This window comes from Rousettus aegyptiacus, unplaced genomic scaffold, assembly GCF_014176215.1.
Source record: "Rousettus aegyptiacus isolate mRouAeg1 unplaced genomic scaffold, mRouAeg1.p scaffold_m13_p_4, whole genome shotgun sequence".
In the NCBI taxonomy this organism is placed as follows: domain Eukaryota; kingdom Metazoa; phylum Chordata; class Mammalia; order Chiroptera; family Pteropodidae; genus Rousettus; species Rousettus aegyptiacus.
This window is the reverse complement of record NW_023416307.1, coordinates 108,708,841-108,721,086: the sequence shown is the minus strand read 5'-3', so window position 1 is coordinate 108,721,086 and position 12,246 is coordinate 108,708,841. Positions and strand designations below refer to the sequence as shown.

General features: G+C 48.0%; 1 protein-coding gene across 4 annotated transcripts in view; it reads left to right on the top strand.

Annotated features, from left to right (window-relative positions):
* The first annotated feature begins 3,896 nt into the window (after window positions 1-3,896).
* PTPRG (protein tyrosine phosphatase receptor type G) overlaps window positions 3,897-12,246 on the top strand; it is a 630,255-nt gene continuing 621,905 nt past the window's right edge. For 3 of the 4 annotated variants that reach the window (XM_036220040.1, XM_036220041.1, XM_016150164.2), the window contains exon 1: window positions 3,898-4,711. In XM_036220040.1, the coding sequence (XP_036075933.1) occupies window positions 4,627-4,711 (85 nt within the window). In that variant the 5' untranslated portion in view covers window positions 3,898-4,626. Of the gene's footprint in view, window positions 4,712-12,246 lie in introns of all 4 variants that reach the window. The other variant, XM_036220042.1, reaches the window with a different exon arrangement.

Here is a 12,246-nt window from a genome sequence, read left to right as displayed (position 1 = left end):
ATAAATGATCGATACAGTGTATCTGGTATCAGAAGTTTGAGTTGCTTATTAGCTCAATCACCGCAGGTAAATCACTTAATTCAAAGAGCTCCTGCTTCTTTATTTGTAAAATGTGGATATTTTACTTATCTTTTACCATCAGTTCCAGGTTTCAAATTTTTAGCTTCAACTTAATAAAAACTGAACTCAAAGAGGCAAAAAGAATAAAAGAACTTTATCAGCTTAAGTAAATAAAAAGTCCAAGGTCTGGTCTGGCTTCTAGAATGATTTAACCCAAGGACTCAAGTGATAATATTGAAGATTTGTTGCCTTCACCTCTCCCTTCTGCTTTCCTCTGTATGTTAGCTTCATCCCCAAGCAGGTTCTTTCCAAGTGGAGCCCTCCTTGCTTCTCAAGGCTTAAACTTATCAAGTATAACAAACCCAGGAGGGAGTATGACTCTCATTGGATTGAATGGAAACATGTAGTCATACTTAAGTCAATTAGGCCAGGAGGCTGAGATGCTCCAAACTGTCAGGGCATGTACACATCTCCACATAAAGCCAGGGAGGTGGACAGGCAAAGGCAGAAGGTGATGGAGGAAGAAGGGGTTAGATTCATCAAGACTATCCAAGGAAATTAGTACAAAAGAAAAGAAGTGTGCTATTACTAGAAAAAAAGAAATGGAAGCCTAGTAGGTGTTCATTTCCTACTGCATAGGCTTTTTGAGCAGTTAACAGTGATAGCTTATGTTTATTAGATGCTTACTAGGTGCCTGGCATTGCTCTAAGTATTTTACTCTTTTTAATTCCTTTTAATTTTCTCAATTTAGGAGTTGATGCAGTTACTATTCTCTCTTTACAAATGAGGCAACTGAGACAGAAAGTAGTTGTTCATAGTCAAGCAGGTATAACATCAGAATCCAACTAGCCTGGCTTAATTGCTATAGTGTTTAACCCCCAGTCTAACTCAAGATATACCACCAGAACTGTGGTAAGCAGAATTCTAAGATGGTCTCCAAGAATACTACTTCTGATGTATAATCCTCTTTTGAGAGTGGGTAAGACCTGTGAATGTGATGGGACAGTCACTCCCTTTCTTAGGCTACATTATATGGCAAAAGGGACGAGATGGTCACTCCCAAGACTCCTTCCTAGTTGACCGTAGAGAGTCTCCTGGCTTAGACTTGAGGACAGCCTCTAGCTGAGATCAACCCCTGGCCAACAGCCAGCAAAAGAATAGGGATCCTGTCTACAAAGAACTAAATTCTGTCAACACTCTGAAGGAGGTGTGAGGAGGACCTCAAGCTCTAGAAGAGAAGGCCTGGCCAACGCTTTGATTTCAGCCTAGGGAGACTCTGAGCAGAGGACCCAAACACATCACGTCCCAACTTCTGACCTACATAGCGTGATGTGTCATGCTTACTCTATTGTGCAGCCCCCACATCCCCTGGCAGGTTATAAGCACCAGCTGAGAGCGTGACAGGTACACTGCGGGGTCATTTTGTGCAGCAAAGACTTGATACAGTGTCTAGAGTGTATGAGCTGTTCTGTAATTGGTTGGAGAATGAATGAAAAGGCATATTGTGTGGTATGCCTGTAAAATTCTCTTTTATGAGAACTGGTGGAGCCTAAGTTTTTAGGAGGGTGCTTGCTTGCAAGAGCAGTTTGCCTCGACTTCAGCCTAGGGCCTCAGGACAGGCACCAGGTCAGACTCAACTTGACATTTGACATTAACTTTTAGTGAAGGCATCCTATATTATAGGAGTAGTAGTAGTTCACTCTAAGTCCATGTGAGTTTTCCCTCATTCCTAAGCCATTTTTCCCACTCCACATTTCGGTGTCTTCTCAAACTTTAGTGCCCTTTCACATCTGTGGAAGCAGACAGGTCTTAATCCCAGCTCTGCTGCTCACCAACTGGGGATCCATTATTTTGCTCCTCTGAGCAGGTTTCCTTGTCTATAAAATGGGGGAGATAATTCTTTCCCCCGGCAGAACTGTTTTAAGGACTCCATGACTGAATGTATCCTGTACTTTGGAAAGTAAGTTCCACAGAGGTCACAGGCCTTGTCCTTTTTGTTTATGACTGTGTTCCTAGTATGCTCTGTACACAGTAAGTACTCAATAAATTAGTCACATGAACAATTTATATAAAGAATTCAGCACAGTACCTGGTAGATAGTGAGCATTCCACAAATGGCAGTTTTTATGATGTCCATTTAGCAAAGGAGGGAACTTACCTGGTGATGTCTACCCAGGTATTGATTCAAATTCCACGTTATTTTCCCACTTTATCACTTAATTTTAATTAGGTAGCCAGACACACAGGGGTCATTCTAACCTTGCTCCAAGCTCCCACTGATGATGGATATCCCTTAAGTACAACATTCCCAAGAAAACGGACCCCTCGCAAGCATTTCTGCGCGACAAAGGATTTTAACAAAACCAGGAAGGGCCAAATTCCAAAGCAAACAAAGTCAACTCATTCCCCGCCCTGGGGGAGGATGTTCACTCCCGTTCTGCTAAAGATAGAGCGCGGGCCCTCCCCGGGAACTTCCTGGCTTTTATTAGTTTGTAATCTCAAAGGTAACTTTTTCAAAGGTTTTTCTTTTGGAAGTGTGGGTGTGAAATTGCTTCCCTAATCACATCTTGCGGTAGATCTACCAACATCTGTATTTTATTTGAAAACTTAGCATCCGGTTGGGATGTTTGGGTGGGTGGAGGACCTTGCCTGGTGGGATGAAACAGCAGAGGCCGTTAAAAAACATGTCAAGATGGCTTTTAAACAAAGGCAGAAAAATTAGGCAGAAATTACAAATGGCTAATTATTTTGACTCGATTACACGTTTAATCAGAAGTCCGCCTCCCCCACTCTTAGCATCAGAAGAGAGGAAAATGGGGCGCTTAGAAGTCTAAGCGATAAGGATCTCGCCAAGAGCCAAGGGACAAAATTCATTACAGATAAGCCCAGTCCTCCCATTTCTCCCGGACGCCTCTCCCCGGTTGCTAAAGAGGCAGCCGCTTCCCAGGTTGGTGCAAGGATATCGGTCCTGCTCCGCGGGGCTTCTTTCACCCAGTCGGGGGTAAGAGGCGGATTTCCTGCGCCCTCCCCACCACAAGGCCAGTGTGCGGGAACCTTCTCTCCTTCCACTGAGCTGCGGGTCGGGAAAACTCCGCCACAGATCCACCGTGGCGCGAGGAAATAGGGTGCGGGGCTCGGAAGGGCTGGATTTTGCTAGTCAAGAATCGATATTCCTCCCCTCCCCCACCCTCCTCAGCCTTGTACTCGGCCAATAGAAGCCCTAAAAGAAAAAAAAAAAAATTAAATCCCAATGCAGCCCGAGTGCAAAGGCCACTCGGCTTTGTTTCCTGGCGGGGGAATGCGCCGGGATGGGAGCGCGAGCAGGGAGTGAAGAGGGCGCGCCCCGCCGCGGCGCTGCCAGGGCGATGAAACCAAACAGGATACCCCGGCACCCTAAAAAAGCAGACGGCTGCCCTCATCCTCCTCTCAGATCTGAGCTAGGGCACCCCAAGACCCGGATCCGCGAGCAATGCGGACGCGGGAAGACCTCGCCAAGCTCGTGAAAAGCGCGGCGTCTTTAAGAGCTCCTAGAATGGGAATCTGGCAAAGACTCGCCGGCCCCAGAAGGCAGCCACCCTCCTTCCTCCCCGCAAGGCCCGGCCATAGCCGCCCCCAGCCCCCAGACTGGCCCCAGAGTCCGCAAACCCGGGCGCCGCGCACAGGTAGAACTGGGCTGCGGGACCCTTTGGAAGTGGTAGCCAAGCGTGGCTGCTTTAAGAGCGTGGAGCGCGCGCTCCCGCCGCCAGCAGTCCCGGCTGCGCGCTCCCGCCGCCGCCGCCGCCGCCGCCGCCGCCGCCGCCGCGCGCCCCTGCTCGCTCGCTCGCCGGCTTTAAAGTCTCTGCCAGGATCCATGCTCACATGTTACTTCCTGTATGGAGGCATGGCCAGTTTCCAACCCCGGGCTCTTGGTTCCTCCCCAGCCTGCTCCGGAGCCACAACTTTCGGGAGCATGGACTGAAGGCGCCCTGGCCCCAGTGCCCCTCTGAGATCCTTTGTGTTTTCCTCCGTTTCCTCCGGCCGTTTCTATTTTGGGGGGCTCTTCGCTCCCCACGCCTCTCCCCTCCCCTTCTCCGCTCGCAAACATGCCTCCTTCCTTCCCGGGGCCCTGGAAGGAGCTGCCTGCCTGAAGCCCGGAGACGCCGCGCCGCGCTCAGCCCCGCCGCTGCCCGCCGAATCTCGGGCTGCGCTGCCGACTCAAGTTGGGGATCCTCGGCTGCTCGCCGCCGCTGCCTGCGGTCCCTGCCTGCCCCGGGCCCCGGGCATCGCCGCCACCGGCCGATTCCTCGCCTTGCTCGCACGGCTTGTTTCTTTTTGAACGGAAAGCAGCCCTTCACTGAGGATCGTCCCCAGCGTGTCTTCGCGTTCCCGGTCACTTTTTGAGGTTTTCCGGGGGATACTCGGCGGCTTCCCGGATTCCAGGGGCAATTGAACCGCTGAGTGCGGGGGGCCCGTAGAACAGGCGAGCAAGGGAAGAGCCCGGGCTTAGCGGAGGCTCACACGGAGGCAAGAACTTATTCAACAAGTTTACCCCCCTGCCTTCCTCTTTTTCGATGTGCGTTTTCGGACATGCGGAGGTTACTGGAACCGTGTTGGTGGATTTTGTTCCTGAAAATCACCAGTTCCGTGCTCCATTATGTCGTGTGCTTCCCTGGTGAGTGCCAGCTGCCGAGGGGACGCGGCCCTGGCCGGCGCGCGCAGGGGATGCGGAGTTGTTGCCGGGGCACGGAGCTCGGGGGCCCGTCCCGGGGACCCTGGAGAGGGTGGAGGGGGGCTGGACACCCGGGTGGGAGAGAGAGAGCCGCTCCGCTGGCTCTGGTGGTGTTTAGAGAGGCTGCTGGTTGGGGAGAATGGAAGAAAGGTCTGGCCGGGGAGGAGGGCAGGGGCCTCAGGATGTCGGTTTTCGCTCGGCTTTGGGAGGCTTGGGGGAGCCGGAGTCTGGAGAAAGGGGACTTGCTCTGCTGATCGACCGCCGTTCGGGAGAGCTGGAGCTCTGGGGCGGTTGGGGAGACTGGGACCAAGGGAGGCTGCCTCTGTGGGCTTGAGGGGCCCAGGGTGCGCCCCTCGCTTTGGCAGGGATTAAGGGAGCTCAGAAGGTGGGAACTTGCTTTGCTGTTCCCTGACCCTTTGGAGAGTCTAGTTTTCGGGTGAGGGAAGCTGGAGGCTGACCGTGGAAGGTTGGGGATGTTGGGAGCAGTCTGCGTTGTGGTCTCGGGGGCCAGAGCGAGCCAGGTTCGAGGCTGGAGCGCGGGGCTGCGCTTCTGTGCCGGCGCGAGACAATCTTCCTGGGCGCGGAGGGAGGGCAGGGAGCAGGCGGTGTAGGCAGATCTGTGGCTTCCCCTAGCCCGCTGCCCCTTTAGCCCGAAACTCCTCGGCGGGGCTTCTCGGGTAGGAGCTGCTCGGGTCCGGGCGAGGGGGGCGCGTCGGCGGCTGGGTGGTTCTTCGCGCCAGGGCGGATTTTTTCCTCTCCTCCGCGCCTGCCTACCTTAATCTTTGCCCTTTTGCAGGCTTTTCGCGGCAGGCAGATCCAGACCCGTCCCTTCCTCGCTGGGTTAAAACAGGGACAGTATGGGCCATTGATGATGATAGTAAGTCATCGCACGCAGCGGTGTGCGGCTTGGTGACCCTCCACTTCCAGCCCTCCACCCGGCAGATCCCCCTTCCTTTCGAGAAGGGCAGAGGCCAGCCGCCTCCCTCTACTCTCTTGCAGGCCTCCCGGGCTGCAGCCCCAAGCTCCCTTGAATTCGTCCGGCCCCCTCCTTTCGCCTGCCCCAGCCAGGGAAGGGGTGGAAAGAAGGGGGCGATTCTCTTTTCATCCCTTACACTCCTAAGCAGAGAACCCTCTGCTCTGCTGCCTTCTCATCCACTAGGTCCTGGATACCTGGAGGTGAGGGTTATCTAAAGCAAGAAAAAAAGGGAACGTGTCGCGAGGTTTCTGCTTTTTCAGGTCTCAGCCGCCTGTCCCTGGCTGGCACGAGCGGTTTTGGTGCAGCGGATCTCTTAGGTCTGACGTGCGCCCTAGAGCTCTCTCTGCGTTTGGGCACCCGCTCGGGGACTGGTAGCGAGTGTCCCCTTTGCAGGTACGGGGTTGGCCTCGAGGGGCAGAGAGGCAAAGCACTGTCTTCCCTTTGGCAGCCCCCCCCCCGCCCCGCCCTTTTCCCCTCTCCTCATTCTACTGCTCCAAGAACCGCTTGGAGCTTTTGCCACACAGCCCAGAAACCCAGCTCGATGCCGAGCGAGAACGTGCATCTACACTAACCCTGAGGCCTGGGGGTTGTGGCGGTGTGGACATTTCCCCTTAAAAGTGCCGGCTCCCGCTTAAAAGATCACTGCTTATTATTGGTGTTAGTCGTCTGCTTTCTCTAGACTTTCCTCGCCGTCGACTGCCGGCTGAGTGGGCTCAGGTGCACACTGGAGTTGAGCTTTGTACGGGCCATGCTTTACTGGGGGCAGTGGGAGGCAGCAGGAGAGCGGCATTTCGAAACGAGAAATTTCTAATTCTACTCCGGCCTTACGCTCGGGTATGCAATCAGTGGGCCGGCTGTGATTTTCTTTTTCCTGGTCTGAGGAAGCTTGAAATTCAAAATGGGAACGCCAGTGATGCCTTGGGGCTGGGACAGTTTTCGTTTTCCACATTTTCTTTTCGTGACCACGCTGCGAGGTAAATAGCCCATTCCTTGGTCCGGGAGCCGAAGGGTGTCGGAAAGGGAATGGGTAGTGGTGTGAGGCGTGGGGAAGAAGGGATGTGGTTTGGAAAAGTGCCGCGGGAGAGGGTGCAGCAGCGCTTGGAACCAGGCAAAGTTAAAATGTCAGAGCCGTGGGAGACGCCAGCTTTCCGTTTTCCAAAGGTGCTGTGACGCCGCTGGACCTCAGGGGGCGCCCCCGAGCCACTCATCGGGCTCCTGCCACCTCTACTCGTCCGGCTCCTGCCACCTTCACGGGTTGGGCTCGACCACCTTCGTGCCTTGGGGGCAGAGGTGGGAGCTGAGACGAGCGCGCACGCAGCGGGGGTTCCAGGCTCGGGGGTTGCAGATGTGCCTCCCCGGAGCAGGTGGCCTCAGTTCCGCGCCGCTGCCCTTGGCCGGCTCTAAACCCGGTGGGGGCCCGAGTTGGATTTGGGATTTCTCTTACCTGCCATAACCTCGGAAGCGTTTATCTGCATGGCACGAGGGATAAAATGCTTCGGGTATTGGATTAAAGACCTTTCTGTGAAGTTTTAACCAAACTCTCTTGTTATTTTGTTGGTTTCCTCTCAGAATCGCACCAACTTTTCAGTTGCATTTGAGTTCTCAGCCGCTGTTGAGGGTCTAGGGGAGCTATGATTTGGGAGGGTTTCGGGAGCAGCCGTGACATGGGTCTTGCCCCAGCGGTTCTGAAACAGCAACTTTTAGTCTCTCAACAAAAGTATGGCAGGTGTGGTACCCGCCTTACTGTTAGCGTTTCAGTGATATTTCCACTTTCCAGAGCAGAAGTGTTCTCAAGTATGATATAGTGCATACATAATACGTTCTTTTCCATTATCACTTAAAATTACTCTATTATGGAAACATTTGTGAAAATAGGAAAGTATAATGGACTCCTACGGACCCCCCCCCAACCCAGCTACGACTATTAACTCAGTCCTCCCTCTTCTACCCCCCATACTCCCGATACCTCATTAATTTAAAGCACGTCTTACTCCTCGTTAATTTAAGTATTTGGTATATATTGTTAATCACTGAGAATGTAAGTGCCTCCAACAGGATATAAAATATATTACTCGAGAGGGTTAACATTTTATGTATTTTACATTCTTAAGCTATTCATAAACTTTTTTTTTTATTATTTATTCTTCTGTCCTCAGAGTAAAACTCTTCTCTTTGATTTGGATATGTTTTGTACCCTAATTAGATTATGTCCAGGAGGCTGAGGTTGGAAACACTTCAGGTGGATAAGCTCTGTGGTGTACTTTGGAGGTGTCGGAATCTGAGGATCCATGATTGATGTCCAGCGCATCTCCCTCTAAGCTGTCTTGGTGTATTTGCATGTACATGCTTTAGAAATGATGGACATCCTTTATGGCCTTAGAAAAATGCCAAAGTAATATTTGTAAGTCAGTCTTCGGGATGGGGTGAGAAATCATGTAGTTTTTCCTCCTCTCCCTTTCAAGTAGCTTGTTTGAAAATGAAGAGTCTTTATCCAGTCTTGAAACTGGTTTCTCTGACACAGTTATGGAATAAAATCTTTGATGTTGTCTTCTAAATAAACACTGTTCACATTACAGAGTTGATGAAACTAGTAAATTAATAAAAATTGGCAAAACAGGACTTTTTGGAAATAGGGAGAAGTTGCCGATGCCAGAGGCGGAAAGGTTACAGGAAAGGTTGCCTGAAATCAGAAAAGAACTAACCAGTAAGTGAAGCTCTTAGAATGCTCATGATATTTTGCAGCAAAACAAAACAAAAACTCTTTCAAATTCATCCTTCTATTCTGAAAGACTCCCAGGTTAATGTGGTATAACCATTTATGTCAGTGCACCAATTGCAGCGAACGTTCTTGCCATTCATGTAAGACCATTTAAGATGTCTTAGGGTTCCCCTCCTACCTCCTTACCCGCTCCCATTTTTCTGGAAATTTCTTGACTAAAAGGACAGTTTGGACACTTAAATTAGCCTTACCTACATGAAGAAAGCAAATTAGGTTTTGCTAGTGCTTTGTTGCTTTAACTCTTCCCTTTAATGGTGAAAGATTTTATTTTTTAAAACCTGAATTTCCATTCAGCATTTTACTTAAGAGCACGTAGGAGAATGCAATGTCATTTCCACACAGGATGAGGATTTTAATGTGGGTGTACATTCTAAATTGGAAGCCTGAAAAATTTATGATTAACGCTTTCATCCTGGGGCACATCTTTCATGTGATCACATTTAGGAATTCAGAGTTTATGGGAGAAATTCAGGACATCTAAAGTTAATCTCAGAAGTGCTTGATGTCCCCCCAAATAAACCTTGGGTATGCTTTGGTTACAGATTGACCATTGTCAGGTGACTGGTCAGTGATCACTGCAACTGCATTTTTGTTTGTATTTGTGTAGAGAATAAAGGGTCTGCAAGTCCAATAAAGGAAGTCAAGGAAGTGTGCCCTGCCCCCACTTTTCGTTCTCTAGGGAAGTTTGATCTGTTCAAAGCTGGTAGCTACTGAGGAGGGCCTTAAGAAAGGGAGAAATGTTCTTCCTGAGAAGAGCCTGCCCCCAACGGGCACCGAAAGCTTCTTGTGGAATTCAGCTGCAGTCGCTAAATTTCTTCCGGATTGAGTTTGCCTCAGTCCGGAGGCAACCTCAGTAAATATTTGCAAATAATTAAAAGATCTGATATCCTGGTTTCCCTGTCTGAGAAATGGGAGCGACCTACTTACTTGAAAAGAAGCAAACCCAGTACTATGGCAGTATTCTGTATACTTAGAGATTAAAAAAAAAAAAAAAAAAAAAAAAGGCATGTCTATAACTTTTTTTTTGATATTGAATTTCTGCGAATTTGTCACCGCCCCAAAAAATCACTCCAAAAAAGATATGTTTTAAAAACCCTTGTTTATTTCCCCTTGCTTTGTCTTGCAATTCCTCCTTGTCTCGAATTTCCAAAACCTTTGAATTGTTAATGTCTCTTTAAAAAAATAGATCTGGAAATAATGTAGGTGAATTTCGTTTTCAGAAAAAGTCTCTGATGATTGAACTATATAAGAGATAAATTCGTGGTTTGCTCCTATTATGAAAAGATTGTGAGGTCTATACTGATGGCTGGGCAAGATTGCTTGAAGTAGTTCTAGGGCTCTGTGTGCTATTGTCTCCCCCTTTAGGAGCACCTATAATTGGAGGGGCCATTTCACCCAGCAACATTCATAGCAAAATGTTTGGTGTTTTGATTGATAGGAAAAAAAAAAGAACATCTATAAGTGAGCTGGATTGCCAAGCCTATGCTGGCTCAAAGTTTTTATGACTACGGCACTCGACATGACCATTTTAAAGAACATGCAAAGTGCTTTTAGGGCTGGGTGGAGGCATGACAGCTGACAAGGTTCCAGATGTGCAGGTTTCTCTTTGAAGCCCTCCTAACTGAAGTCTGTGGTACTTGAGGTGGGAAGACAACTTTCACATTGAAGGAGAACTTTGGTATTTTGTCAGCCAGTTTATGAGAGTCACTGACTGTTTTATAGCAAAGAGAAATCTTTTAGACCTTGTTAATACTTCTTATTTTCTTTGAAAATCAGAAAGCTATGGAAAGTTGTACAGAATATGTCAAAGTACATGTAAGAATATGGTCTTTGGAGCCAGCCTGCCTCTGCCATTACTAGCTGTGGTACCATAAACAATTTACTTAACCTCTCTGTGTGTCTCTTCTTTCTCTTTTTGTGAAATGGCATAGTAAAACGCCTGACTCCTAAAGTCTTTGCGAAGCTTGAAAATTCCTCCTAAAGAATTTAGCACTGTGCATGGTAAATAGTAAGTGCTCAATAAATTAACCATTTTTATTTTATATGTACTAAAGAGATTTGGATGGGAGTATGCAGGGAAAGGAAAATAAAAAGGACAACTGTATGCGGAAACAAAAGCATTTAAAAAATTAAAGTTGCATGACTGCTTTTGTACCGGCTTTGCTGTTGAGGACAAGGAGGACTAAGGACTGGCCCAAGGGCATCTCATGTAAAAATTGGTAAGAGGAGGCTTTCTTGTTTCTTTCAAACCTACATTTTGAGGTTTAAAGAAACAAGAAAGCCTCAGTATCAGTAATAAGGTCTAAGATAACCTTACATTGCAAAGAAGGTCTCCACTTTGCCACCTTAAAAAGGGAAAGATGTTTTCTGTAGGCTTAACGTGAATCTCAAAGATCCCCCTTTGGTGTAATCCTTTGTAGAAAGAATAGCTTGGTCCTGCGTCCTGGAATGCCCATGTCTTGACTAGGCCTTTTGTACTGTGTGGTAAGCAAGGAGAATGGGTCTCTCTGGGTTTTAATTTCGTGCCACTAGTGGGGAGCAAACAGTAGTATTTGCGTGTTGCTTTTATTTTGTACTTGTGTGAACGTTGAACATTAATGTCCCTGTCTCCATATCTTCACGGATCCAAGACCTGCAGAATATATGAGAGAACCACACGCTGTGCGTAGCGCCTGCCCTCTAATCAATTTTTTGCAAACTGAAATCAGCACGTTGGTTTTCTGGCCAAACAACAAAGTGTGATTTTAAACTACTCAACTTAGCTATTTTTGGGTTGTAGCAAAGTGACACAGTTGGCTGCTGAAATCTAGCAACTAAAAAAGAACAAATGAAAGCATAGTTCATGGAATATGTAACACTTCATGTAAGAAAATAGGACAACTGGTCTTATTTTTGGGTCCCTGATACTATTTTTCTAACGAGAAGAGTGAAGCTGGTTGTTGGTTGATATTGTAGAGGGTATACTTTTGAGGAATTCATACCAGTTATTAGATAAATCCAAGAGGTATTTGAGTTTTCACACTATTGCAGCCTCATAAATTCCACAGTGTACTTAAATCAGATAAACTTATCAATTTGGAAAGATTAGGATAGGGGACACAGCCATAAGCAATTTACCAAATACAAAACCAGCCCAGATTAGTGAGGAAATGTCATTGACTTTCTAAGGGTCAAGTTAGTCATGAATCTTCAAAAAGATTTATTTACAGAGCAGTAGTAATTTGTAAATTAATTCTAGTCATTAAAAGAATATATCTCTTTTCTGAAGTGTTTGGATTCTGTGAGTGTGGAGGCTCGGAATTGGCTGAGGGCCTGGTCATGTCAGTGGGTAGCAGGGTTGCCTAGGACAACTTGCCCAACATTTTATGGAATGGGGTCGGTTGGTTATGGGGATCTGGGGGGGTGGGTCCCAGATACACACACCTCTTTTCAGGAACCACACCAGGATTCCAGGGGCCCAGGTTGAAAACTTGATGTATTGTAGCAGCGTTATCTTGGACAAATGGGCCTTGGTTTTTCAATCTCTAAAATGGGAACAGTGGTTTTAGTAGCCTATGTTCACTGAGCACTTGCTTTGATTTAGGTGTTGTGCCCGAGTTTCTTCTATGTCTTTAACCCTCCCTGGAAGTGGAAACCATGAATATCGCCATTTTAGGATAAGGAAACTAAAGCCGAGGTTGTCACTTGTCCAAGATCATCCCTGTAGTAAGTGGGGATGGCTCT